The sequence below is a fragment of the Buceros rhinoceros genome, unplaced genomic scaffold (assembly GCF_000710305.1).
Source record: "Buceros rhinoceros silvestris isolate BGI_N320 unplaced genomic scaffold, ASM71030v1 scaffold4688, whole genome shotgun sequence".
In the NCBI taxonomy this organism is placed as follows: domain Eukaryota; kingdom Metazoa; phylum Chordata; class Aves; order Bucerotiformes; family Bucerotidae; genus Buceros; species Buceros rhinoceros.
The window spans coordinates 12,857-39,999 of NW_010426211.1; the positions used below are offsets into that span (position 1 = coordinate 12,857).

Below are 27,143 nucleotides of genomic sequence, written 5' to 3' on the forward strand. Positions count from 1 at the left end.
AAGTGTCGTATTTTGTTTTGAAGATAAAGTGCATTTGGTACTTGCGCATTGTGGCAAAGCCAGCGGCACCGAATCACTGTCCAGTTCAGTGTTCTCGAACCCAGCTTTAATTTGAATTTTCCTAGAGCTGCTTTCTTTCTCATCCCAACCTCCCTCAAACTTGGAAAACATCCTAGAATTTAAATCGACTCTGGGACATAATCCTGGGAAAAGTATACATTGTTGTGAATAAGTTGGATTGTAACTTCAGAAAATTATTTTTTTCTCTTCGAAAAATAGGAAGAAATCATCCCAAATAGGAATGTCCATAGTGATCAGGCCACTGGCTTCAGCTGGTGAAAAATGAAGCTCTTCTAGTTCACACTGGCTGGGATCCTGCCCCCCAGGCTTTCAGTTTGACTGGTTTTGTTTTCAGTGTGTATTGATGCAATTTATTGAAATTATGGTGTAGTCTTGACAGCCTTCAGTGATTTTTTTTTTCTATTATTATTTTATTTCCCCCCTCTCTTCAAGCAAATAGTGTATTGTCTTCAGTGTACTGTTTAAACAACCATGGAAGCATTTCCTGTTTATCCTTTCATTATTTATAGTAGTAAATAATATTTAATCCTTCCTGCTTTTCCCCTCTGTCCCCCTACCCCATATCAAGTTAGTTTAATGTTTAAATGTTTCTTTGATTAACAGTGTCTCTTATGCCTGACCGGTCTCACATTCATTGTGCTTTCGTTGCCAGTCCCGCAGTGTCGATAAGCAGCATGCTGTGATCAACTATGACAAGGAGAAAGATGAGCACTGGGTGAAGGATCTCGGCAGCTTAAACGGCGTAAGTAGCAAACCTCCCGGCTGGCGGAGGCGAGCATGCAGCGTGCTGAGTCCGCAAGTGCTTGTGTGCTTACTTAATTCTACTGCTAGACCCTTTTGGGTCACTGCAACTGTTGGCACGAGTTAAGCTAAACAGACATAATTATTTGCAAGGCCTGAGATAGAGGTCAGGTAGCATCTCATCTTAGAAGAGGAAAGCTTTGGTGAATATTGTATTTCTTTCCCCCTTTCTTCTGGTGCCCTTGTAGAATGCGTCAGGCATCACAAAATCATAAGGCCTCTTGCAAAACAGGAGGAAATAAATTCAATCCCCTTTTGGGGATGTTAACGTTAAACCAATGACGATTCTGGAGCAGCTGTTCAGCATGAGCAGGGTGACCTTTTGGCAATTCAGTTGTCAGTGCATGGAGTGACTTATGGGATGATGAGACACTTAATTTCTTTGGGGAAAGACTATTTAGAACCACCTCCTTTTTTATAATAAAAATTGCTCTTTTACCTGCCTTGAGCCTTGTTTGAGTAAAGACCCAGGGATAATGTGAGCCCAGAACAGGGAGCTGAATCTGCCTGAATCTCAACCTTTGCTGTGGTCCAGATTGACACAGCAGTGTTAGGCAGCTCAGTGAGGGCTTTGTCTGCTCTCCTGAATTCTGTGATTTTTGCATACACCATCGTAGTTACAAGCGTCCCAGTGTCATAGCTTGCCTCTTTTTGGGCTGTTTCTTCATACCAGCGCAGCTGTTCCTCTGCTGGAGCAAGTCTGAGCTGGATTCATATAACTGTCTTCCCAGCAGGGGTTTTACTGCAGTCATTGTTTTGGGCTTAGAAACAGAAGCTCTCCACCACCACAACCAAAAAAACGCAAGACAAACCCAGAAGCTTGTACAGGAACAGTGGCTAAAGCAGACCTCAACTGTTCTGCCTCTTCTGGCATCTGCAAACAGCAAGAATGAGTGATAATCCTTCTCAGCCTAATAGCTGAAGGCACAGAGCCCTGCTGAAATGGGGGTATTTCCAGTAACTGCTCTGGGCTCTAGCTGGATCCCTGGGTCAAAACCTGTGGAATTTAATTCATGATGGCAAAATAGCAGCTGAAAATTCTGCTTGCAAGAGACGGAAGGCTCGTACCACTAATGAAAACTTGCTTTCCCCCCTGAAACTAAAAAAATCACATCGGAGGACCTTGGTTTTAATTCCATTCTCTATGGCTTGTCCACTGGGCATTATATGGCTTTGCTGCACGTTCTGGTTCATATTAATCTTCAAAATGTTTTATATTGGTTTTATTATAATGTTCAGCTGATTCTGCAGTCTCTGTTAAGTGTCTTTTGGTTTTGAAGGTAGTGTTTCTATCTGCAATAAGCAGTTTCCTTGGGTTTATTTTATTTGAAGTAACCATGGAAGAATAGGTAAAAACATCAAAATGGGTTTTCTTTCAGACTTTTGTTTTGCAGAAAATGCAGCAAATAATTATTCCTGTTCCAGATCCGACTGTTATGGGATTTTTAAATATGAAAAAAAAAAAAGATAATAATGCAAATTGGAATTCCATGCCTTTTAACTAGCTTCACTGCTTTTATTCATGAAATTATAGGCCTGTTCCCCAGCTCTTCTGTAAATTGCCAGGAAGCTGGGGGCTGCTGTTGGCTGTCTAGTTTCCTGCTCTAGCATTTATTTTTCCTCTGTGGTTAATACTTGGTCTTATCTTATATTTGGCTGGCTGAGGTGAGAAGGCAGAAGGAAAAGACTGTGCCTTGGTGCTGAAAGCATGAAAATTAATTTTTTAGCATTATTTGGATTCATCAGAGCATAGCTGCTTTTGTACTGAGGCTACAAAGACCCAGCAATGGGTTCCTGGTCTTTGAGGCTGGGGGAATCCCACCTTGTCAGGTAGGGTGACTCCTGGTGTCTGTGACTGCCCTGAGTACCTGATCCCCGTCAACATGCAGGTGCTTCTTCAGCTGAGTTCCTGATTTATTTTTATTTGGTCCACGTTATTACCAAAGTATATTTGTGAAAAATGTCTGTGAGTGTTTGATTTGTTCCTCAGTGGTTCTGCGAGAATTGTCCCTAAGGGGGTCCCCTGAGACAGGGGCATCTGAGACACCTGAGGTGTCTATTAGCAGCTGTGAGGTATATTTCTTGCACCTTTATGAAGACAATGTAGTTTCTTTGGGCCTCAATTAACTACAGGGAGCTTAGGAAAAGTAAGTAGGCGAATTTTTTGCACAAGGGAGCTCTTGTACTGATTGATGGTGTCTGGGACAATGTGGCCTCAGACATTGATGCCACTGCAAAAGCTTGTTTTCTTATGCATTTCATTTCCCCCTTCCTCTGTGATAGGCTTTGCTCGTTACATTATCAGGCCTTGGGACTGACACCAGTCTTGTTTGACATCCAGCTGAAAGCCGATTCCCAGCTCAGTAATTAAGAGCTTGCACCGTTTGCTGCTCTTGCTGGTTGTGAAGTGTGGAGGAGAACCAAGAGGATCTGAAGTTCCTAACTTCAGGCACCTCATTTACGTGTTGAAGGTGGGGACTAAAATTTCACTTGCAGTTGGTGGAAAGGTAAATCTCCCTAGAGGTCCCTTCAGAGCACCTTGCTTTGAAGCATAATTGGGGTGCTCTAACTTGCCCATGGGAGCTACTTGCTGCTGTTGATTTTTCTCAGGAACTTAGCTCCTCGCCTGGCTGACTTTGCGCTAGTGCACCCTGAATGTGTGCAGTGCCATTGGCAGATGGGTGTGGGTGCCCTCCAGGAGCCCTGTCCATCTGAGATGCATCACCTTGATACCCTCAGTCAAGAACCATTCCTGTGCTTCTTCCCTGCAGACCTTCGTCAATGACGTGAGGATTCCTGACCAGAAGTACATCACCCTGAAACTGAATGATGTCATTCGCTTTGGCTATGATATCCTTCTCATCTGAAGAGGGAGTGGGACACAGTCTTTGAGTGGATTTTGTGCCGTTTGCTGTAGTGCTAATTTTGACTAATGAGTAATCGTGTTTGTTTTGTCTCCTGGAGCCTTCGGATGGCTCATAAGCTTTTGTTTCTCCACCATGGTCCTGATTCACAACATACTGATCATGATGCCTGCTACCTTTATTGAACTTTGGATCAGACCCTGCATGATGGTAGTGACTGTGGAGGTGCCTCTTCAGTTTCTTTCTAAAGATGGGTTGCATTTTTTGTTTTTATTTGGGTAACAGCAGTAGCTGGTACCAGCTGAGGAGCAAGCATATTTCATGTGCTTCGGTAGGAACATCTTCCTATTTTCTTTCATGCACCTTGAGTGTTTTTGTTAATCATTTCACCCCAATGCTTTCTTTCAGACAGTTTGCAGGTCTTAGCCTTCAAGATTTAGCCTTGGGGCTTGTGGTCAGACCCTTGACTCTGTGTGGATTGAAGTTTGCCAGTGCAAATTGCTTCTGCCACAAAATGCAAGAGTAAATCTCGTTTTAGCAGTAGCAAATTTCACCTCTGGAGGGAGGCTAGGCTGCAGTTACTGCCTTGTTTACAGTCACAAATCCCGCCAATGTCTGCTAAAACACCTTTGCCTCATCCCTTTTCACCCTGATGTGACTGGCGGTAAGTGTAGGTATTTTCTGAGCCTGCAGAGCAGCAGTGGTAAGTAGAGGCTCCTATTGCTGACTTTTCCTGTAATCTAATAATTTTTTCACTTTTTCTCAGTTTCTTCTATCTGCCAAACTTTACCCACTCAGGCTGTATTTAGAAATAGCAAGCGTTTTCTCCAGATTTCTTTTATCTTTTGTGGGGAAATTTCAGTTAAAACAATAACAGATATTTCTGAGAATAGAGGCAGAGACTAAGTTTTACCACTGAGGGGGGAGGAAGCATTTGGCTGGAAACCACTTGTGCATCCTTGATCCAAGGCCACATTCTTGTGCCTTCTGTTGTCGCCATGACAATCAGTTTGTGCTTGGCCATGCTGTAGCCCTTGAAATATTCCAAACCTTGTTGGAGCCCAGAGAGCTGAAGTAGTGAGGTAAGGATGAGCCTCCTTGGTCTTCCAGGGATCTGGGTACCTCAGCTCTGAGCAGTGACAGTGCAGGAGCACTTGTTAAAGGTAGTGTCTCTGCACACATGATGAAGCCTATTACAGTCCCATAGGAAACCTCAGTTCCAGCTTTTCTTGACTTAGCAACTTTGCAAATGTTTTCTTGATGTGGGTGGTCATGTGTCTTCTGGTCTCTTGATAAGTAAGGAAACTTGCAGAAGTTTTGCTGTGAGCTCCAGTCTAGCGAAGACATAAGCCAGTGCCTAGAGCATGAGTAGGTTTTAATGGCTGCGATGTGGTTTTACACTTTATATAGAAAGCAATTCTGAGTACTCAGCAGCTGAGTTGAAGTGTCTAGTTCTGCAGCCCTTACATGGATATTCATGTAAAATGAGTGATTGCATTTATGAATTGTAGAATTTACTGCCCTCAACAGGAAAACTTTGAAAAATGTAGGTTGTAGAGTCATGTTTTTACTTCGGTGTAATTGCTGTGGCAGTTACACTCTCTTCCTCTCCCGTGCTGCTTCAGTGCCACTCCCGTTAGCAGTGATTTCTGTGCATGCTGCCCTCAGCTCGGTGAGGATGGCAGCATCTCTGGAGGTCTCGGAGTCAGCTGTGCACTGTTGCGTAAGAGCATTTGTCTCTTGTCCATTTACAGCTTTGCTTACAGACTATGCTATGCCAATATCACTTGGTTTATTTTTAGTCTAACATTTTCCATCTTTCCTTTTTCCTTCGCTTTGCTTCGTGCTGTGCTGATTGGGTTGTTCATGATGATGTTGCCAGATGCTTCTGTGTTTTCTTTTTTTTTTTTTTCCCCGCACAGTGTTGCTGAGGATTATTGCCCAGTCTCGACCATGTTGCACGCCTCCCTCCCTAACGGGTCACAGCAGCTCATGACCTGATGTACTTTTCATCCAGGAAACTGCAGTGGCTGAAAGGCCTTGTCAGGGCAAGAGAGCACCATAGTCCCAGGCATACCTGCAGGGAGACAAATTCTACTGTTCCCTTTTCCAGAGATTGCCCCATCTTGGCCAGGATACCATGGGGAGAAAGTGGTCTGCCTGTTGCTGCCAGCTGGTGAAGAGGAGTGGGGTGTGAGTTAAGTCCGGGCTCTGGTTGCTCCCCTGTGACCTGCACAGAGCTGCCCTGCACCCCCTGTCTGCTGCCTTCCAGTTGGTATGGGCAGATGTGATTGCAAAACGTGCATGACAAAGACCGTGATGGGATACAGCCCAGGCAACTTTTAGTACCCTGCTTCTCTGATTTTGTGGTCTTGTTTTCTTTCCATAACTAAATGCTAGATTTCTCTGTTCATCCAATTCCTTTGCTGTTTTCTTAACGAGTTCTGTACATTCGAACATGTACGTCCTGGAACAAATTCAACACAAAGTCCCAGAAGAAGCATTAAAGGTAAGGGTATCTGAGGGCAGGTGCATTTTTTAAAAAAATTTTTAAATGCTCTAGTAATGGTCAAACAGATGGAAATATTAAAATGTTCTTGATGACAGTGAAATGTTCCACAGCGTGAGGCTCTCCTTGGTTTGGGACTTAATAAAACATTCCTTTGAGGAGAGATATATTTCCCTGTTATCTCAGCTGTGATCTCTCCTATCCTTGTGCTAACATGTAGATGAAGTTATGATTTCATGACTGCCAGCAAAAAAAGTTTACTAAAGCCGTAATGTAGTAAAGAGCAGTCAGCACAGTAGCTTGTGGGTGAAGCACAGCAGAACTTGTTCCGTCCCAGAAGTGGAGCGCAGGGGCCTTTTTTGGTGACTTGGGTATATCATCTAATTTTTGCCTTCAAGCTCTCAGTTTTTACTTACTGAGCAGTCCTCTTATTAGCGAGGTGTTTTTAAACAAAGAGTTCAGTAGCAGGTACAAAATATTCAAGCATCCTCTTATCTAAGGCTGAAAAGCACCCCCTTCTAGGCAAGAAAGCTGTTGTGTTCAGCTGAGGGACTGGGTTGTCAGTGCCAAGCATCACCTCTTGGCTAGCAGATCCTGTCATCTTAGCCCTGGTTCCATGTTTTGGTCTTGGGAAGAATCAGAAATGTAACAACTAGACCTGGGCAAATGATTCACCGAATTTACTCAGGGGTAATCTGAATGGGTACACCCTTTTATTAATTTACTTGTAATAAACCCACTTTTAAATAGCTCATTTACTATGCTAATGTGGAGCCTGTTTTAAGGAAGGATCAGTCTGCTAGCTGAAGAGAGGGTTTGTAGAGAAATAATTAAAATAGATTTTAATTGCCTGTACTGAAAAACCGAGATAATGCAGATGAGCTCCCTGGAAGAATTTATAATGTTGCTTTAAGAGCAAAGGGGATTTCAGGATTTGAATCCTGAATGGAAAATGACCTAAGTTCTGATTCTTCTCAGTTTATTCTTTTAAGAGTTTCCTCATTAGCTGTTTTGCAGAGCTAAGTCTCATGGACTAGAATTGTCACTCAATGTCTTCCAGACTGGGGTATTTCAAAGCCTCTGAGCTGTTCTGTAGCCTCTACTCAGGTGTGCCCTCACTTTGTTGTAGAACATAGCTGCAGCATTTGTCTTTGCGTGATCAATTCTTGGGGAAGGGTGGATTTTCTTTTCCATGGGCTGGCACACAGGTTGCAGGGGCATGCTGCAACTTTTGCCTGTGTTTCTGCAGCATGAGAAGTACACCAGCCAACTTCAGATGAATTACAAAGGCACAGCAATGAAGAGGGTGGAGCAGCCCATGGAACATGGCGTCTACACTGAGTCTCCGCAAGCAAAGCTGGAGAAAGGAGAGAGGAAAACAATTACAGGTACTTGCTTGGTAACCAGTTAGTCAAGATTCAGAACGAAGTGCAGCTTGAGCCCTGCTCTGGGTCCTGATTCTGACAGTACGGTGTGGTGGGTTGTGTCCAGCAGCAGTTCCAGATGAGTCATTCTAAACCTCTGAGTATTCCAGACTCTCAGTTTTTGGAGATTTGGCCTCCAAAGAAAGTCAGCTGGTGTGATGGCTCACACATGCCTTGTCGCTGTGCATGTGCTGGAGAGCCTGTGGGCTGAGCAGGTTTGGTAAGTTCTTTAGCACCTGTCTGGTCTATTTTTAATTTCCTGATCGTGAGCTGGTATTTGAACAGAGACAGTGACTCAGAGTAGAAAATGTATGGCTGCTGTGGCGTGGTGCTGGCAGTCAGGCAGGCAAAGAAGCATCAAGCCATTTCTTTCCAAAAGCCCTGTATAGTCTTAAATGGCTGCATTTCATAACATGCCAATATGTGGGATTGAAAATGAGTGCCAAACTGGGGGACGTTTGCTTCAGGTTCACTGTTTCCCCACTGCAAACCTTTTCCATTTGAAAAATTCTTTCTGTTCTCCATTTCTTTAACCACTGCTGCCTTCCTTTGAAGACTGTTTGTCAAATTCACTTCCTCCGTGTTGCCCAACACGGTGGGCCAAGACCTCCCCAGCAGTCTTGTTACACCATCTCACCCAACTTCCTACCTCCTGTACTACCTGTCCTGGTAGGTCTCTCCCTAGTTCAGCTCAGACATCAGTTGGTGGCCTTCTAGAGCCTGATGATGCATGGAAGGAATAACTATGGTTTTAAAGCATCCCAGTGCCTGATGACTGCCAGTGGTGGTCCTGTGGCACCAAGATGGCAGAGTGATTGGAAAGCTTTAGAGTAGCAGAGAGATTGCCCACTGGGTCTGTTGGAGGTGAACGCAGGGAAAAGAATGAGCAAGTGAAAGAGTGAGACAGCACTTGGGTGAGGTGACCCAGAGATAGATACAACAGCTTTCTAGAAAAGTGTGTGACTTTGGGTAAATCCATTAAGGCTTCACGATAATTAATTGGAGTGGGTTGGCTGACCTTAATCTCCTATGTATTGTCTTTGTGAAAATCCCTCTAAGCTGACATAGTGTACTAAAGCAGCGGAATTTTTCTCCCTGGTCTCATGGTTGCCTCCAGGTGTGTGTGGAAGCACACCCACCCGTGTGTCTGACTCCCATTTTCCCCACCACAAAACCTTTCTTGCTGTTGCTTTAGCTGTGTCTGTGTGGTGCCCTCCCCCATGGATGTGGTGTTTGTGATTTTGCCTCACAAGCATGCTGTTAAAGGGATGAAGTTGGTGATGATTAACTGTGACACTGCAGAGGGTGAGAAGAGGTGAACCCCGCTGAGGGGAGAGCTCTCCAGCTGCCTCTCAAAGAGCATGAGGTTCGTGAAAAGCATTGCCAGTAACTGGAACCAGTTTGCATTTACTGCTGGTTGCATGAACATTCGTTTTGTTCTTGGCACCTTCCAAAATACGCACTGGTTGCTTTAACCTACATAGCGTAAGTGGCTGATATTTGGAACAGCTTCAAAGTCAGGCTGTGGAGTGACTCTTCACCAAGGTGACCCATTTCTCTAGTGTGTGGTTCACAGACCTGCATTAACGTTTCTATCCTCATTAGTGAGCACAGACTATAGGTCTAAGGCAGAAAGGGCCGGGAGGACTTGCTGGAGGCCTGTGCTGAAGCATGTCACGTGCAGTGGGAGTGATGGGCAGGTATAACAAAATCTGTGGAGTGCTGCTAAGCCCACTGAAAGATGGAGGAATTTAGGATTTCTTGTTGGAATTATTTTGCTGGATTGGACTGAAGCCTGTGAAAGCAAGAGAGGGAGTCTGAGCATTAAATCAGTGCCTCACTCTCCAAAAAGCATCTGTCTCGTGAGCAAAATGATCCGTGGGTCTCTTTTCATCTGCGATGTGACTAATTCACCTTGTCCTCAGCCGTGCACTTGCACAGTTTCTCCTTGGTTGCTCAGAGGAGTGGCAGCAATTTAAAATGATTAGTGGAAAGAAGAATGCAGTGTTCTTAAGAGGAGTGGGCTTGCTGAGTAGCAGCAGAAAGAGGCTGTGGGGAAAGAGCCATTTCGCTAAGCCTGTAGGTATTTAGGAATTCCCACTGACTAAAGCAAGGTCGGGGGTGACAAAAGCCTTTAGATGTTGGCTTCCCAGGGCCCGGTGGAAAAGAGGCAGAGGGAATGCAGGCTTTCGGGGAAGAGGTTTAACAAAACAATGTGAACAATTAGAGCTGCTTATAAGTGGGAGGAGGTGAGGGGCTGGGGATAGAGATCCAGCAGAGTGAAAGGAAAACAACCTTTTAGTCTTTAGGCTGTTGAACTTGCAGCTTTTGGGTGTATGTTGCCTGCAAGCAGAAAATCATCAGTCTTTGTGAAATGTTTGAGGCAAGGAGCTGGGTAAGCCCTGTGGGTTGGATATGAAGATGAATAGGAACAGTGTCTACAGTTCAGCTAGTTTATGCTAAAAATAGACATCGGTTCTGATGTTTAAAGCCTTAGGCCATCAGGACAGCCAGGTACAGCCTTGAACTGAGCAGATTAAGACTGTCACAATCCCCTTCTGTTGTTACCTGAGCAGAGGTACTGGATGAGATAAGCTACTTCAGGGTCTTCTGTTCTTCACACATAGTTAATCCTCAGGCTGATCTTAATGTTTCTTTAAAAGCCCTCACAGGCTTATGGGACTAGATAATGCCGAATCTGATGACTAACCCCTGAATAACTGCTGCAGGCCCGAGTTTCGAGGGGTGGAGTCTGCCTGCAGCGTCCAGCTGAAATGGACATCACTGAGTGCAGGAGCAGGACTTGAGCTTCTCCGGAGATCTGTGAAATAGGCTTGCTCGCCAGGTTAGCGTCTGTGTCATCAGGGAGTCCTCTCAACACAGTGGCCAACTTGAAAATCGTGGTTGGTGTCTGTGGCTGAGGTCAGCAGGCAACGTGGATGGAGGGAGTGGGAGTTGTGCCCAGTTGTGAAGTGGTTTCCATGGTCTTTGGCTGCTTTCCCCATGAGATCATGGTAATAGCTATTTAGACACACAGCTCTACACTCGCCTTTAATTTAGGGGAGTGGTGATGTTATATCTGCCTTTCGTCTGAGCTAGGGTGGTGGTACCTGCAGAACGTTAAAGGTTTGACCATGTAATTGATATAAATAAATTTGTGATTATCACTCTGATTTGAAAGCCTCTGGGATCTGTGTATGTTTACAGCAGGTACAAAACATCAGGGCTTAGGTTTTCTACACACATAAATACAGCAGCAAAGAGTCAGAGCATTGCTTTGTGGTTATTCCTGCTAGATCTGAACGCTCTATTTTGGAGGGGGGTTAAAAAGCAGAGTTGTAAGGAAGTCATTTTAAAATGTTATAGCTAGATCACTTTTTTCTCCCCAAGGCCTCTGCTGTAAGAAGCCAACTCTGCATCTTCTGAAGATGGACATTATTGTTATTAATAATGAATCAAAAATGGTTTGATGTAAAGCTGGATTTCTCATGCTTTTGTTATGACTTGCTGTAGACAGCTTCAAAGCTCCATATGCTTCTGTCAGCAAAGAAATTTGCTGTTGCTGTCCTTGTCTCTCTTGTGATGGTTTTGTGAGGACCTGGGTGAAGCGCACACCTCAGTCTTGTCCTGACAACTGGGGACACCTTCAACAGAAATCAAACTCCTCCACAGTGGGAGCTGCCTGCTTGTCATGAAAGCTCTCTGCCCACTCGCTCATGGAATTAACGCAGGCTTCCTCCTTTCCCTTTCATCACCTGGACTTGTGTTGTTCTGTGTGGTTCACTTCTCCATAAATACATCCTTTGTATTGACACGTCTCCTTTTCTCTTGTTGTGGTGCATCTCCTTCAGGTGATCAGTAGTTCTGTACTAATTTAACAGGCCACATTCTTGTCAAACTTGTTAAACAAATGGACCTCCCTTGTTCTGTAGTAAAACAGCCTTCATTTTTTTCTGAGTGACTGCCCCAAAGACTGAAATCCAGGAGCAGAACATATGTATGTCAGGGGTCTTCCCTGTATTACACTGTCACCGGTAGCTCAGTATTCATCTGGCTGAATGCTTGTGCTGACCTCAATTCAGTTATCTAAAAGGATGTTTTCTGGGCTGTCTGCCTGAATTGATGAGCCAAGAAATATGTCTAAATGAATTGGCACCATCTGGGCAGCCTGGCACAGAGTGGAGAGAGGTGGTAACGAGCTGCCATCAATTGGAGGAGGTCTCATGTCGTTAAAACACTGAGCAGTTCGTTTTCACTGGTGTTCCTCACTTCACTGCTGACTCTGGCAAGCTCCGTCTCTCTGCTCTTGCAAGAGCTTCCATCTTACACTGAAATGTAGCAGACATGCGGTGGCTTCAGAGTCGTTTGTGTATCCTGGGATACAGGCAAACATGCTGCTCTGGATGCTGCAGGTCCAAGCAGAGGTCGCTACCCCAAATGCATCCCAGCTGGTGAAGAGCAAAGCCCCCTGGCACAACTGCATATGTAGCCCCTCCCCTGGCCCACTTCTGTCACAGCCATCTGGTTTCGCTGCCTTCCTGTCGTGCTTTTTTTTTTCCCCCCTCCCCTTTTTATACAATATTGTGCTAGAGCTGGAGCAGGGAGAGGCATCAGATTGGTTGTGCTGGCAAATTAGAAAGGGCAGAATCTTCTGATATGAGCCCGGCAGCTAATTCATGTAACATTTCTGCACTCAGGGAAATTTTATTTTGGCTCAGGATCTGTCTACTTTCAGTAGTAGCCGAGAATGAGAGTGTCTGTGTCACTTGATAACATTCTTCAAATTAATATGAAAGCTCAGTAGAAACATTAATTGCTCTTAAAATATTGAAACTGCCCCCAAATAGCAAGATGCTGACTCCTTGGCTTTCCATCTGTGCTTTTTACAGTCTTTAAAATGAATTTCAAGTTTGTTATGGAGACTGAGAGAGGGAAGGAATGAAAAAAACACACAGAAGTGGTATGTGTTGCACACGCTGTGACAGAGCATTGCAGGTGGAGCCACATGAGCTCTGTGTGGTGGGGCAGAAGGGACCTTCTGCTGCCATGCAGTGAGTGGAATGGAGTGTCTCCCATCCTGATGGCCCCAGGTCTGGGCACTCTGGCCAACCTGATGTGCTCTCTGTAAGTTCTCCTTGATATGCCCTGGGGTTTTGGCTTTATGCTGGCTTTTATCAGAGGGGGAATTTGGGGAGTTTCCAAGCATCTATTAGGGCTCTTTAGGGTAGAGGGGGAAGTTTGAGAAGGTGGCAGAGATTGCTCATTATTCTTCATAAATCATCTTTTTTTTTTTTCCTACATCTTTTCTTGCCATCTCAAAGTTCCTCATCAACAGAAAAAGTCTGACCAAGGTTGACTTGCTCCCTTAGCTGCCTTTTTCCTGTAATAGAGAAGCTCCCAGGAAACACAGGCAGTAGCTCCTCTGTTCAGTATGCAGGTGGGACATAGATCTTGGGGCTGGAGCAGCTTCTGGGAAGAATTCTGCAGGATGGATGTGAGCTCTCTGAGCTCGCTTCTGTCTCTTTGGAAACAAAATTTTCTTGGGACAGGTAGTTACGATCTTATAGACTAGGGGTCCTTTGGGATCCTGTGAGGGGCTGGGATATACTGGGGAGACAAGCTGTGATGAGGCAGCTCCTTGCAAGGTGCAAGCTGTAGCAGCATCCATGCTTGGGAAAGATGCTGCCTGCACAACAGTTGAGAGCAAGATGGTCTTTACATTTCATCTGTAGGGTAGTATGCTCAGTATTTGTTTCACCAGCAAGTTAAAATAAACCTTTATCTTATAAAGATAAGCTTTCATAATTGATTATATTAATCCGAAACCAGTATCCAAAATCTCACGCATTTCTTCAGGGCTGAGCCCTTCACTGTGCCCCATTGAACTTTAGGCATGAGTTACCCCAGACACAGCTGGCTGATGTTAATATCCATCACCCCAAAGTGTTCTCCTTCTCCTGGTCCTGGCCCTGACTGCCTCTTGGCCATCAATCCTAGGATCAATACTGCAATTCAGAGGGTGATAATCCATTGCAGTGTGTACTCAAAAGACATGCCTGACCTTGGTAGAGAGGGTCCTGTGTGGTTGGAGTGGGGATCTAGTGGGCAAGTCATGACATGAAGAGAGGATGGTAGGTTTCTGGTAGGCTTTGGTAGACAGAAGGTCTCTACTAGGCTGAGACCACACCCCACATTGGGGTGCATCTGTTCATTGACAAGCTTGTCAATAGTTTTTTTTCATGTTAATTTCTTTTTCTTCCCCTCTCCCTGGAGTGGTTTACCCATCCTCAGTTATGAAACATATTGCTTGGCAATTCCAATTTATTCATGGTGAGAAATGCTTCCTCCTTTGAACTTTCAAAGGCCGCCTATGTAATGGGAACACAGTTTATCTTCCACACACGCTAGGCGGAAAGGGGAATAATACTTTCAGCCTCTTTTGATGCTTAGTGTGAAGGAGGCAGCGTGGTTAATTTTGAAACACAAAGATCTCTTGTAAAGAGATCTTGTGGGCTGCATCTGTAAAGCAAAATTTTTGCCTGTGGACTGTCAATGAACGAGCTGATATATCGCTGGAACTATTCTAGAATAAGACCCCATCTGAAATAGTGGCCATTAGGTCTGTGTAGCTTTAGAAACAGAGTAAAATTAGGCTTTATTTTTTTTCTTTGACTTATTTAATTCCCCTTTGTTTCCTGACTTCCCTTATGCTAACGACTACGTTCTGCCATGTCCCTATTAATGTAAGGAATGCAAAATTGCAGGGCTGCTTGAGGGCTGCCCTACACAGAGCAGTGTGTGGGTTTAACACCACAAGCCGAGCAGCAGCTGGCGGTAGAAGCCTGGCTATGGCTTTGTAGCCGGAGCCAGGGTTTAAGACATGGCCGGTAAAGTGTGTGCTGGTGGCTCTTACGGGTAGAGGCAGAAGCAGCTAACAAAGCTGGAGCTTAACCTCAGCCCCTGACCTGTCCTTGTGTTCCTAGCACCTTGAGATGAAAGAACAAAAGCTACTTTATTTGCTTCTCTTGAGCTATTATAAAAACATAATAATAATAACTCTACCACAGGTAAATTGGGGTGTGTTCTTTTTGCTTGTTGCATAAACAGCAGCAGCCCAAGGCACTGCCAAAACACAGTCTTGTTTTGTGGGAGACAAAGCGAGAAGTGGTGGATCAGCTCCTTTGGGTACCAGTTGTTGCAGCAAAGGCCTGATGTTCCAGTGAGTGCTCACTGAGCAGAGAAAATGATAGAACCTGGCTTTTCCAGAGGAAGCTTCTCCAAGAGAAAAACCTCTGTCCTGCACTGACTCTGGGATCCACTTGGTTTACTTCAAGCTTCAGAGAGCAAGAGTTTACTTTTTGTATGTGTGGGGAGGTGGTTTTACCATTTTCCCTAAATTTGTAATGCTTCAAGAATTTCCTGTTGTGGAATGTGTGTCACTTAAAGTGGGAGTGGTGAATAGTTGCAAAGAAAAATCCATGGCCTCACAACATCCAAGGACATGGTGGGGCAAGAAAGAGCAGCGCTAAAGTCTTTCCAGTTAAGACCAGGAAAAAAGTTTGATTTTCACCTGAATTGCAGGTGAGTCGGACTGGATATTGTGAGTGAGTTGGAGTCGAAATGTTTGGGCACAATGATCTTAACAGTCTCTTCCAAACAAAATGATTCTGTGTGTTGCAGACAATTTTGTGGTTAGGGTTTTGTAGTCTTCCTGCCAAAAAATCTTACACTTCCTGTGAATAATGAGGCTGGGAAGGAAGAAAAGCCAGTGTTTGGGAAACACAGCTAGGAAAGATGGCTAAGGGAGGTGGAGTCAGCATCTTGCAGTAGAATGTAAAAAAGAGAAAAGGAGAGGGGAAGAAAAGCCTGAACATACTCATTGTTATGTGTGATTTGCTGTTGCAATAACTGCAGTGTAATAGGTACATGTTCTCATCTGACCCTCTAGTTTTTCCCTTTTTGGCACGTGGTTGACTTCTGTGAACCTGGTGAATGGATAATTTCTGTGTCAAAGTATTTGCTTATCCTCTTCCTAGAAACCAGCACTTACCGCACCCCTCTTTATGGGCAGCCTTCCTGGTGGGGGGAAGATGATGCAAATAATGAGGACAGAAGACAAGAGGAACATTACTCAGGTAGTGGAAGTGATTTGGGGTGGGGGAGGGCGGGGGGATAAAATTTCTGTACGCTTTAGGTCTTTCCTGTGTGAAGCCAACCTGCTTCAAGGTTTTAATTACCACAGTTGGTTTTTTTTTTTTTTTTTTTTTTTTTTTTTACGTTCCTATGTGTAGATTGCTGCTGCTGACACCAGAATATGGGAAAAATAAAATGTTTCCCCTGGAACATCTGTACATTAGAAAGAGCAGTTGTGGAATAATTCAGTATGGATGAGAAAGGCCTTGCTAAGCTTGTCTGAGACCTAGTTATACAGCAGTGCTCTATCTGTGATTCTATGCAGCTCACCTGAACAAATGCCCCACTGTCTCCCAGGAGTTTCCATTCTAAGAGGTGCTTTAAGAGCAATGCATTGACTGGATTTGATTAATGTGGAAGCAACCGGTTTGTCACCTCATCCTCCTTGGAAACCATTTAGTCTTGCCACTCCTGTTGTTGTGAATCTGTATTCTTGGAACACGCACCTCTTTTTCTCTTGTGCATACGCCCGATGTTTCCATCAAGCGTATGTTTTACTGCACAAAAGAATGCACGTGCACCGTGTCTGTTCTCTAGCAGAGAGGGGCTGTGATTAGCAGCCCTCCCAAGAGGCTGAAACAAGTAAGTGACCTTCTAGCCAAGAATTTTGGGTGCTACTGAAAAGATGTGGTTTTGTGCTTGGTGATGTTACAGGATTAGATGTTGACCCAGTAAACCCATGTGTGTGATTAGCTTTGCACCCTCCAGCTTTTCCTTTGGACTGTGGAAAGCAGAGTAGGTGTGCATGTAAGTGTGTTCAGCAAAGTGAACAGGATCGTCCCTCCACATCAGCCCAGGCACAAAGAAACCTGGAAATGCCACCAACCGTATGAGTTCTGTCAAAACATACAGCTGTGTGTGCTCAGCTCTCTCTTTGGGGAGCAATGGGAGAAAGGACAAAGTTAATATAATAAAGGTTCAGGCCAGTGGTTGTGAGCACTGATTTTGGTGATGAGGCCAGAGTACAAAGCTATCAAAACAGAACTTTTGTGTTTTCTTTAATCCGTTGCTAATGTTTGTGAATTTAAGGTTTTCTTGCCTTTTCTTCCTTTTCCCCCTTTTGTAGAAAGATCAAAAGAGATCACTCAACACGAAGAGGAACTGAATGGTAATATTTCTGCTTATAGAGATGCCCAAGAACAGTCTGTGTTTTCTTTCCGGAGAGAGCCAAGTTACTTTGAGATTCCAACTAAAGAATTTCAGCAGCCATCAAAATCTTCAGAAACACAGGTCCATGAGATCCCAACAAAGGATATTGATTCAGTAGTAGCCCCCGTGGTACAGAGTCATGCCTCTTTCACCATTGAATTTGATGATGGTACCCCTGGTAAAATAAAGATAAAAGACCACGTAACTAAATTTTCGCTCAGGCAGAGACGACCGTATAGTAAGGAACCAGCTCACACGGAAGTGATGTCAGCGGAGAGCAAAGTGGCTGACTGGCTTGTTCAGAATGACCCAAGCTTGATAAGACGACAGTCTCCAGGAGATGATGTGTACAGTACAAAGAGTGACCTGCCGGTTCATGTGAGAACGCTTAAAGGTGAGTGAGTGTCTCCTCATGAGGACATAGTTTTCTGTTGGCTGTGCAGATGCAGCATAATAAAGGGGGAAAGCCCTTCTCCTGTCAAGGAGAACTGGACTTAATTAGCTGCTCCAGATTTGCAAGATGAAGAATATTTCTTTAACGACTGTTAATGGTTTTCAATCTGGCTAGCAGGCTCTTTACCTGGCCCAGAAGTCATGTGTGATGCTGGCCTGGGGACACTCTAATTTGGTTTCTCTACATCTATAATGCCAGCTCAGCTGTAACAGTGATTGAAAAAAGGATTTTGATTTTTAAATGTCTAAAATAACTTCCATGTTGTCAGGCAGTCTAATAAATATAAGTTTTTCAGTGGATTTTCTTCTCTTGTCTTCTCCTAGCTGAAGGAATGACTTTTCTTTTTAGCTTTAGTTCAGAAGAGGTTAAATATCATCTTGGTAGCTGTGATGACCAGAGCCACTTGGTCAGATGACCAAAGGTCCTGACACAGAGACTGGTGACTGAGTTGAGATATATGTGATCACCAATGGAGGAAATAGTTGTGCTTGTGGAAGAAGGTTTCTTCTCTTAAACTAAAGCTTCTCTGAAATTGTGCTCTGTTCAAAAAGCTTCTGGTTTCATGGACCTGTGTCCTGTTAAATGGGTCACCAAGAGGAATTCTTTGGGGATTTTCAAAGGTCTGAAGGTAGTTTGGAGCCCAGGTTTGGGCTTGCTTGGATGTCTCTCTTGAGCCACGAACTGAAGAGCTAGGAGGAGACCACTGGTTTCTAAATTCTCACTGCCTTGCAGGCCTCTGGAAAAGCTATTGTTTTGAACTGCAACTGATGAAGTCAGATTGAAGGTTACCAGACCTACTTGTGCTTGAGGTCCTTCTTAAACGAGAGTGATACCTTGTTTTCCCTTAAAGGAGCGTTTACTTCATCCTTGTTGGAATAAACATCCTCAAAATATGAAGTGGTGCCTGTTACACCTCTAACTTGCTGGTTTGTGTACAGTTTTTTGGGAAGTCCCCAGGGTAGAAAAGGTCTCAGATATCCAGCCCTGGGGTTTGGTGTGGCATGGTAATGGAACTGTTTTGTTCACTGCTTGTTTCTAATTCTTCCCAATAAGGGACAGTGTTGAGCTGCCCAGCCTGATTATTTAGCATCTTATTTTCAGTCTGCTGTGACTGTGCAATAGAGGGCTGGGGTTTTATTTTTTCTTGTGATACTGAATTTTGTCAACTTGCTGGAGTGTCAGGGATAGAAATGGCTTCAGTCATTTTGCTCTTTTTTGTTAGAGAAAACTAGAGAGTTAGGCAGCTGCTGTTCATCCTAGGATTTTCCTGAGTGATGCACAGGAATACTAGACTGACTGCACTTGCCTCTTCACAGTCCATAAGATGTGGAAAGAAGCATAATTTGCATATCAATAAATCAACTCTTTGGGCATTTGGTTAAAACATGCAGTGTTGGTGGCCCGAGGAGTTTATCCACCTCTGCTTTGGCAGAGGACAGGGTGTCATTTATCTGTTATAGCTGTGTAATATGTTCTTCTGGCAGAGCTAATTTTGAAGATGTCGTGGAGGCTCCGCCGGCTGCCTACCAGGTTTGGGTCTTCAGGATCAGAGACACCCACCGTCAGGCTTCATTAGTAACATTTGTTCACTTTCAGGAACAATGTGGTGAATGCAAAGTCTGGTATCAAAACCAGAGAGTTCAGGTCTTAGCAGCTTGAGGGGATGTCCATGGTGTTTTGCTGGGGCATCCGTGGGTATGGTGGGTGTTTCCCTTGTGTCCTCACTGTTTTGCATTCAGCAGAGTTCTTAGCCAAGACCCTTTAATTTAAGAACTTTCCCTTCTAAGGACCAAGCTTTTCAGCCCTCAGGGCACAATGCAAATTTTGCTGACTTCTTTCATGAGGGTGTTAGGAAACTCTGGGTCTGACTCCTGGGTTGAATGGATCTTGTATTAAATTTTAATCTTTCACAGCTAACTTGAGATAATAAAAGGTCTTCACCCATGTGTCTGGAGAACTTGCAAAGTAGGTTTAAGCAGTTTTCCTTTCAAACACGTGGTATTTTAGCCAGTATATCTTGCTGCATATTACAGTCTAGAGCGCAGAGACCTCTTTCCCCGTTCTCCCGATGACAGGTTCCTGGTCGTTGACTGAATCGTGTTGTGTGCCTTCACACCAGTTTCCTTCTCCAGTAAAAGGTTTGCTTTTTGTTTTACATTTGTTTAACTTACTTTCTGAGAATCCTGAAAGAAGGTGCTGAGGGCCAGGCATCACTGATGCATAGAGATGGTTGTTGCTAACCCACGTGAAAATACTTATAAACTTAACTTAAGCTTAGTGAACTCTAAGTAATGATTTAACCTTTGCTTGGCTGGTGATAGGATGGTGTAACACACGGGGGTGTCATGGTGTGATTCTTAAATCTTCAGGAAAATTAAAGAATCTGGCAAATTTACTTTTCTGTTAGCCTCTGATTTATTTCCCCCTTGTAGAGGGGGGCAATGGGGGTGCTCAGAGGTGCATGCACTCGTAGCTCACTGATCTGGGCTTTCATCATGGGGATTTGGTTTCATGGGATGCAGTGTGCAGAGTTTATTTGCTGATCCTGCAGAGAGGTTTCTGCTTCGTAACAGAGCGAACCTAGCGAGGTGATCTTGGAATTGAGAATGGCAAAATAATGTCATAATTTTTACTTAAATGAAAAAAAAGAGAGAAACAAAACTTTAGGTGTCTACAATAATCAGCGCTACAAAATCAGAAACCCTTGGGGTTGAAATAATTTCTGGAATTGTTTTTTAATAACTTGATAGCCAACCAGTTGTGAAAAGTGGGGTCAGGAGACAGCTGCCTTCTCTTTTATTTCCTCTGTTGGGATACAATCGCTGTCCACAGCAGGTGTCTCTTGGAGTTGTTTAATCCTATAGCATTTTTTCTTTTAACCGAAATGATAAATTTCAGCTGGGAGGTAATGACAGGGCTACAGTAACTGAGAACATGAAAGTCAAATCTACGTACCTTGTTTCCAGGCAATAGGCACGAGGACGGAACGCAGAGCGACTCGGAAGACCCTGTGGCGCCCAAGGCAGAGAAGGAGACAACGATGACGGGCAGCGAACGTGCAACGGAGCAAACCAGGCTGCAGCGCCAGATGAGACGTGATCCCCATGAGATGCTGCACAACAAGCAGGCCTTTGTCATCGAGTTCTTTGAGGACACGCCACGGAAGAAGCGGTCACAGTCCTTCACGCACAGTGCTCACTCCTCCCAGAGTGACACCGATCCAGGACTGAAGAGCAAGGTTGAAAAGCGCAAGAATGCATTGCCGGCAGAGAAGCTGGGAAGTGCGGTACCACCGTCCCACCTTGGGGCCCAGGCAGGCAAACCAAGTAACAGCTCCTCTGGGACCCAAAGAACTAGCTCCTTCAAGAGGGAGAAGACAGAGGATCGGATCAACTCTTCGTCCTCCTCTGCTTCCAGAGCATCAGCCAAAACTTACGGGAGTGTTGGAAGGAAGTCTAAAATGGCTCAGGATTTTATGGCCGAGTACTTGCGGGAGACTGCTCAGACTGGGAAGCCTAGTGCTGAGAAACCGGCACCACTGCCCATGCCGGTAGCTCCACGGGTGGTTATATCGTCAGAACCAGAGTCTGCCTCTGCTCCACCTCCGGAGATAAAGCCAGCCCAAGGCAGGAGGAATGATGAGGAAGACAGTGTGAGCGAGACGGGCACATACACCATCGAGACAGAGTCACAGGATAAAGAGGTGGAGGAAGCACGAAAAATGATAGATCAGGTAAATGCTGCTTTTCTGTGCTTGGCCAGTGAGCTAAGGGCTGAAGGCTTGGGCTTCTGCATCCTGTGCTGGAGGGCCTAACTTCATTCACTGTTGCCATGAGGGACTGCTCTCCTTTGAACTGGGTACAGCAGGGGTTTATGGTTAGGGGTGGGAAATCATCCTGGGTGAACCTGTGTTAAGGAGAGACCTGAAAAAACCAAGAGACAGGTCTTTAAAAAAACCCCAGCAAAACAGAACTACAAACAAAAAACCCACAAAGTGCAAGAAGGCAAAGTAAGCCCACAGCCAAGAGCTGCCCTGCTTCCAAGCAAGGGGTTTGGATGCAACAGTGGTCTTGCAATCTGTTTAGGGGAAAGCCAACAACAGAATAAACAGGCTGATCCTGCTGAGAGCCATGGCAGAAGCAGCTCTGCTGTCGAGGACTGCTCCCAAGCCTCTGCCTTGGCATTGTACCACCTCCTGCCTGCTCTTGTGCAGCCCAACACTGATGCAGCATCCCCGGGTAGGCCAAAGGAACTGCAGGCCAAGGGCTGGTGCTCTTGATCCTTCACAAGCTTTAGTGTAGGTGGTTCAGTATGTGACTGTGCCTGGTCGGAAAGGGAGTGCTTGCTGGCAGGGCAAGTGGCAGCTAGTTGAGATAGCAAAGGGTGTGGTCTGAGGCAGAGGAGTCCTAGATGGATCTATACTTGTTTGGGTTTTGCAAAATGAATGTTAGTCTGAAAACAAAACCTCAGAGATGAGGAAGAGGCTTAAGAAAACCCATCCAACTAAGCAACCACAGGGCATCCAAAGTTTGGCTGGTTTTCAGGTTTAACTTTCATCTGCAGTCTATTGTGAAAACAAAACTGGTGAGTTGCTATGAATTAGTAAAGTGTAGGCAGGAGGATGGTGAAGTTTAAAGGAAGCCTTAATTGAACCTGGCTTTAGAATTTTGTACACAGTGTTCTGTGAGCCTGGATCTAGCTTCCCTCATTTGTTTATTACATTCATTCCTTACCTCTGTTTTGAAATGTGATTGGAAGCTCTCAGGGCAGGGTGTTTAAGCCACAACAAGGCCCTAGTCCTGACATTAGATGGTTAATTGTTCTGGTGGAGGAATATGAGGAAAAATGCCACAAAAATACAATTATTTCTGGGGAGTAGTCTTGGCAGCCGTGTGACTTGAGTAGGTAAGCTGGCTAAGTTCTCCTGACTCTGCCATAGACTTGAAGCAGTGCAGACCTCCTGCCTAGGAAGCAACTAATAACTGGACCTCAGGGTTTCTGTCCAGGAAGAAATTCTGGACTGTTTGAGGTTTTGAGGTGACTCTACTTTTTATTCCTCCAACACTGTGCTCACACATTTTTTTAACTAAAAGTGAGAGTGGAGAACTTTATGTCTATCTCTGCCCAGCTTGGTCTCCCTCCACGGTGGCATCTTCCTCCCAACTACTGATAGTCAGGGAAGAGAAACAGGCCTTTCTGAGACACAGATCTTGGTCCTCCCTGGGAAGGCCTGTTTATGTCAAGGGAATCTGGCCAGCTAGCTCCATCACTCACCCATCTCAGAGGTGCATCCTCTCCCAAGTCCTCATGTGGCAGTGCCAGGCTCCTTTGCTCAACCTGCTCTCTGCTACGGGCTATGGAAGACCCTGGAGATGGAGCTTTCACGTTTTTGTGGGGGTTTTTCCTACTATTCCGTGAGTGAGCTGGTAAATAGCTTTCCTGACACTCACCCTAAATTTCTCAGGTTTGAAAAGGGACTCCTTCTCAGTGAAAATTACTACTGTTAGAGAAACACACTGAAATAATGAGGGAGAGAGGAAAGGTGGGCGTGATGGGATTCTATGAGTAAGTGTATTTAAAGCTGCTACTGTGGAATACAGAAGAAAATTATTTCATAGTTTGTATGAAAGCATTGGCAAGTGTTTCTGGCCCTTTGGGATCATAAGTTGGGTGTGACTAATCCTTCATGGATTTGTATTTTGGGGTAATATTTTTCCATTTTTTCCTGGTTTTTAATCTTTCCCATGCAAACACCTTTTCAGGTTTTCGGTGTTCTTGAGTCGCCTGAATTTTCCAGAATCTCTTCAACCTTTAGACCAATAATTAAAGGTGAAAAAGACGACTCTGGTTCTCATCAGCATCTAATCAGCGAAAATGGCACTAGTCAGAAGTCACCCTTGCTCCAGGCATTTGCCTCAAAAGCTGTGAGTGGGTCTCAGGCTGATACGCAGGTATGAGCAGTCCAGGTGGATTTGTGGGGATGGTGGAGGTGTAGATGGGTTTTCTGTCTGAATGGAAATGTGATGCGTTGGTTGATTTCATTTTCAGGAGATTGAGTGATGTGTGTATGAGAGGAGAGATTTTGTGGCTAGGATTTGGTTTACAAACCCTCTTTCTGACACAGCCTTCCCCACTTTGTTGTAGATGCCTGCAGCATCTCAAGGGAGTCAGAAGTGGGTCTCTAGGTGGGCGAGCCTTGCGGACAGTTACTCAGACTCTGGATCTGTCTCTGGGCAGGGTGAAGGAGGTCCAGGTAAGTCTCGCCCTGACATTACTGTTTGAAGGTGGCTGAATCTAAGCCAAGATGATAGGAAAAGCAGAAATTAAGGGCTTCTGTGCATCTGGCTGTGGCTTATTTTCTGTTTTAGCTAATGTATTTGGGGATAGGAAGGACAGAATGAATTGTTCTCAGTGGAGTAAAGATGGTGAGAGCCTCTGGTTTGCATTTCAGAGTCCTCCAAGAAGTTCTTAGATGTTATGTTTGATGTGACTAAAGGGCACCTGGGAAGAAGGAAAATTGTAAGGGCCTTGGGTGTTATCTAGCCCCAAGTAGTGTGATTCTTCAGTCTGCCTTATGATGCCAGATGAAAGCCCTTTGCAAGTTGCCTTGGACTTAATTGCTGACTTGCGCTTTTGTTGTGTGCTTCTCTTGTGTCTGGCTCTGCTGTTAGGCTGTTCTGGGGTTTGCTGTTGGGTGGCAGGTTTGAAGCGTGGAGATCAGCATAGAAAACTGGGTATGGGGGTAAAATGGGAGCGGGAGATGAGGCTTCCGTCATAACTGGGAAGACAACTAACAGAACCCGTGGTCCTGTTGGTATGTGCAAAAGGGAGAAGAGTGTTTTGCTTGCTTTTGTAAACATTTTTGGCTTTTTTGGATGGAAATATTTGTCACTACATTTTGCCATCAACAGCTATAGATAGACTCAGTAAAGATCATAAGAAGTCTTTTTTTTTTTTTGGAGGTCATTGCCACTGTTTCACACTGTGTGAGAACCTGACTCCTGGAGTGTGTGAAATATTACCATAGTCAAATAACCAGTTATCCTGGTGTTTAAAGGCACTATCAGATATGAAGTGCTAGCCAGCAGCATGGGAGGAATAAGAGTGCTCCTTCGATGAGCTGTGTGGAAATATTTGTCACTACATTTTGCCATCAACAGCTATAGATAGACTCAGTAAAGATCATAAGAAGTCTTTTTTTTTTTTTGGAGGTCATTGCCACTGTTTCACACTGTGTGAGAACCTGACTCCTGGAGTGTGTGAAATATTACCATAGTCAAATAACCAGTTATCCTGGTGTTTAAAGGCACTATCAGATATGAAGTGCTAGCCAGCAGCATGGGAGGAATAAGAGTGCTCCTTCGATGAGCTGTGGCTATATGGGTAAGCCCACCCATGCTGGGCTGGTGACTTCTAATTCAGAGCCTCTTAATTGTTATAGGGTCTTTCTCCCAAGACTTTGCTGTGGGGTGTGATTGCGTGAGAACTTGTGCTGTGAGAAAAAACATCCCTTTAGTCAAATGGGCTGTGTGGTGTAGAATGGCACTTAAAACACTGCATCAGTGCAGTGTTTTGTCTCATGGCTTTTCTTCTCATTCCTGTGGCCTGATTTATGTTAGATAGATGCAAGCAACACTGTTAGCTTCTAAAGGATGAGAGATCTATCATGGGAGAATGAATCTGAAATCCTACCTTGAGAGAGGGCAGGTGTTGAGCACTCTAATCCAGCAAAAGAATTAAGTATAGCATCTGTCTTGATAAACCTGAGGGAGCGAGCACCAGCCAGGCCCTATTGATGCTCTTATTGCATAAAAACTTAGTTCAAAGCACATTCTTGTGAGTGCTTTTGTGGACTTGCACTTTGCAGGATCGAGATCTTCCTAAATAAATAAATAAGTTGTATAGTTGTACAACAGTTGATTCTTGTCCACTTAACTCTCTTCAGAAAGCGGTGTAGCCCCAAAACCCGGGGAACCAGAAAATGCTGTGCCCTTGAGAACAAGGCGCCTTCTTCCCCAACTCCCACCAAGTGATAAACCAGACAGCCCCACGCCTGCAGTCCTGGTTTGCCAGGAGTCCTATTCTGAGGTTACCAAGAGAACCATCGTGAAGGACCACTGCGTGGAAGCCTATGGCGATCCCAGCAGCCACCTCTTCATCCAAGAAGACTTGGATCCAGATAGCCTCAGCGATGCCAGCAGATCTGATGATGGCTTCAGCATGGAAAAAGGCAAGAAATATAAAGAGAACAATAAAATGCTAGAACAGATGGGGGAAGACCCAAGATCAGAGAGCCGGCAGTTAGGAGCCTCACGGGTCTCAAACGTGAGAGCTGTCACTGAGCCAGCTTCTACTTCCTTCTACATTGGTGATGACAGCAATGATGCGGGGATTCCCTCCAAGCTCTCTCTGAGCATGTCCCATGCTCGAGCAGACAAAGACAGCAAGGATCAAGAGTTTTCCTTCAAGTCTGCTGTCACACCAGTTCCTGGAAAGCCACCGGTCAAAGATGTTAGTGCTTACATAAATGCAGCTGGCAAAGTGGTTATTTCCCTTCATCAGAGTCTTCCTCAAGATCAAGAAAACGTGGCAGGAAAGGAAACATCATCTTTTGTTAGACAGGAAAGTTTTACCAAAGATAAATCCAGCAGTAGTGTTCCTCAAAATAAACTCCCACATATTTCAAGTCACCCTCTGCTTAAAGATTTAGAGGCTGTTCGGTCAACTCGTATGGACTTTGGTCAGGAGACTCATCTTCTCCTCAAGGACACTGAAACTGCCTTGGCAGCACTGGAAGCCAAATTACTTAGTCAAAGCCAACAGCTGGAGCCCTCAGACACTGCTGGTCAGCTGGAGGACTCTTTGTCAGGGGATTCGGATGTGGACACTGCCAGCACGGTCAGCTTGGTGAGTGGCAAAAATGTCCCAACAAGTGCCCCAAAACGAAAAGCCATCGTGAGCTTGCAGAAGGAGAAGTCTTCCTCCACACCGTCCATCCAGGATCAGTGTGGGCAGCCCAGTGCTCGGGACAGGCTGACTGAGAAGCGGAAAACGCAAGTGCCAGAGGCATCAAATCGTGTGGAGGCCACCAAACGCTTCCAGATGAAGCGGAGCGCTGGGACTCGAGGGTCACTCGACTTCACAGATGATGAGAGAAGCTCGAGCTTGCCCTACTTGCCAGTCCCTGACACGGTTGTGTCTGACCACGAGAACTCTGTAACCCGGCCAGTTCCCAGAAGGAAACCTTTTACTCAGGCCACCAAGGAGGACCAAAGCAAAACGACCTCAAATGTGCAGAAAATCCAGCAAGTTCTCACCCGCTCAAACAGTTTATCCACGCCACGGCCCACAAGGGCTTCAAAGCTACGTCGTGCCCGGCTGGGAGATGCTTCAGACAATGAGTGCATCGATACTGAGAAAACGGCTGCCAACCCTGAAGCCATGGCTCCGGGCCCCAAGCAGTCCACCGAGACAAAGAAGCTCTCCCGGCTGGACATCCTCGCCATGCCGAGGAAACGGGCAGGTTCGTTTACGGTGCCCAGTGACTCAGAAACGGCACAGTCCAGGGGAGGGTTTTCAGGCCGGAGTGTGGAGTCCAGCCGGAAGACAGGCATCGCCGAGGTTAGAGCTGCAGCGCGGAAAACAGCAGCCGCTGCCTCCACCAAGCA

At 45.1% G+C, this 27,143-nt stretch overlaps 1 protein-coding gene across 1 annotated transcript in view; it reads left to right on the top strand.

Annotated features, from left to right (window-relative positions):
- CEP170B (centrosomal protein 170B) overlaps positions 1–27,143 on the top strand; it is a gene marked incomplete at its 3' end in the record, with an annotated part of 46,841 nt that overhangs the window by 11,563 nt on the left and 8,135 nt on the right. The window contains exons 2-11 of the mRNA XM_010141413.1: positions 734–823; positions 3,654–3,732; positions 6,197–6,255; positions 7,505–7,643; positions 15,716–15,814; positions 16,939–17,415; positions 20,442–21,208; positions 23,238–23,426; positions 23,620–23,728; positions 25,421–27,141. Coding sequence (XP_010139715.1) covers positions 734–823; positions 3,654–3,732; positions 6,197–6,255; positions 7,505–7,643; positions 15,716–15,814; positions 16,939–17,415; positions 20,442–21,208; positions 23,238–23,426; positions 23,620–23,728; positions 25,421–27,141 — 3,729 coding nt within the window. The remainder of the gene's footprint in view (positions 1–733; positions 824–3,653; positions 3,733–6,196; positions 6,256–7,504; positions 7,644–15,715; positions 15,815–16,938; positions 17,416–20,441; positions 21,209–23,237; positions 23,427–23,619; positions 23,729–25,420; positions 27,142–27,143) is intronic.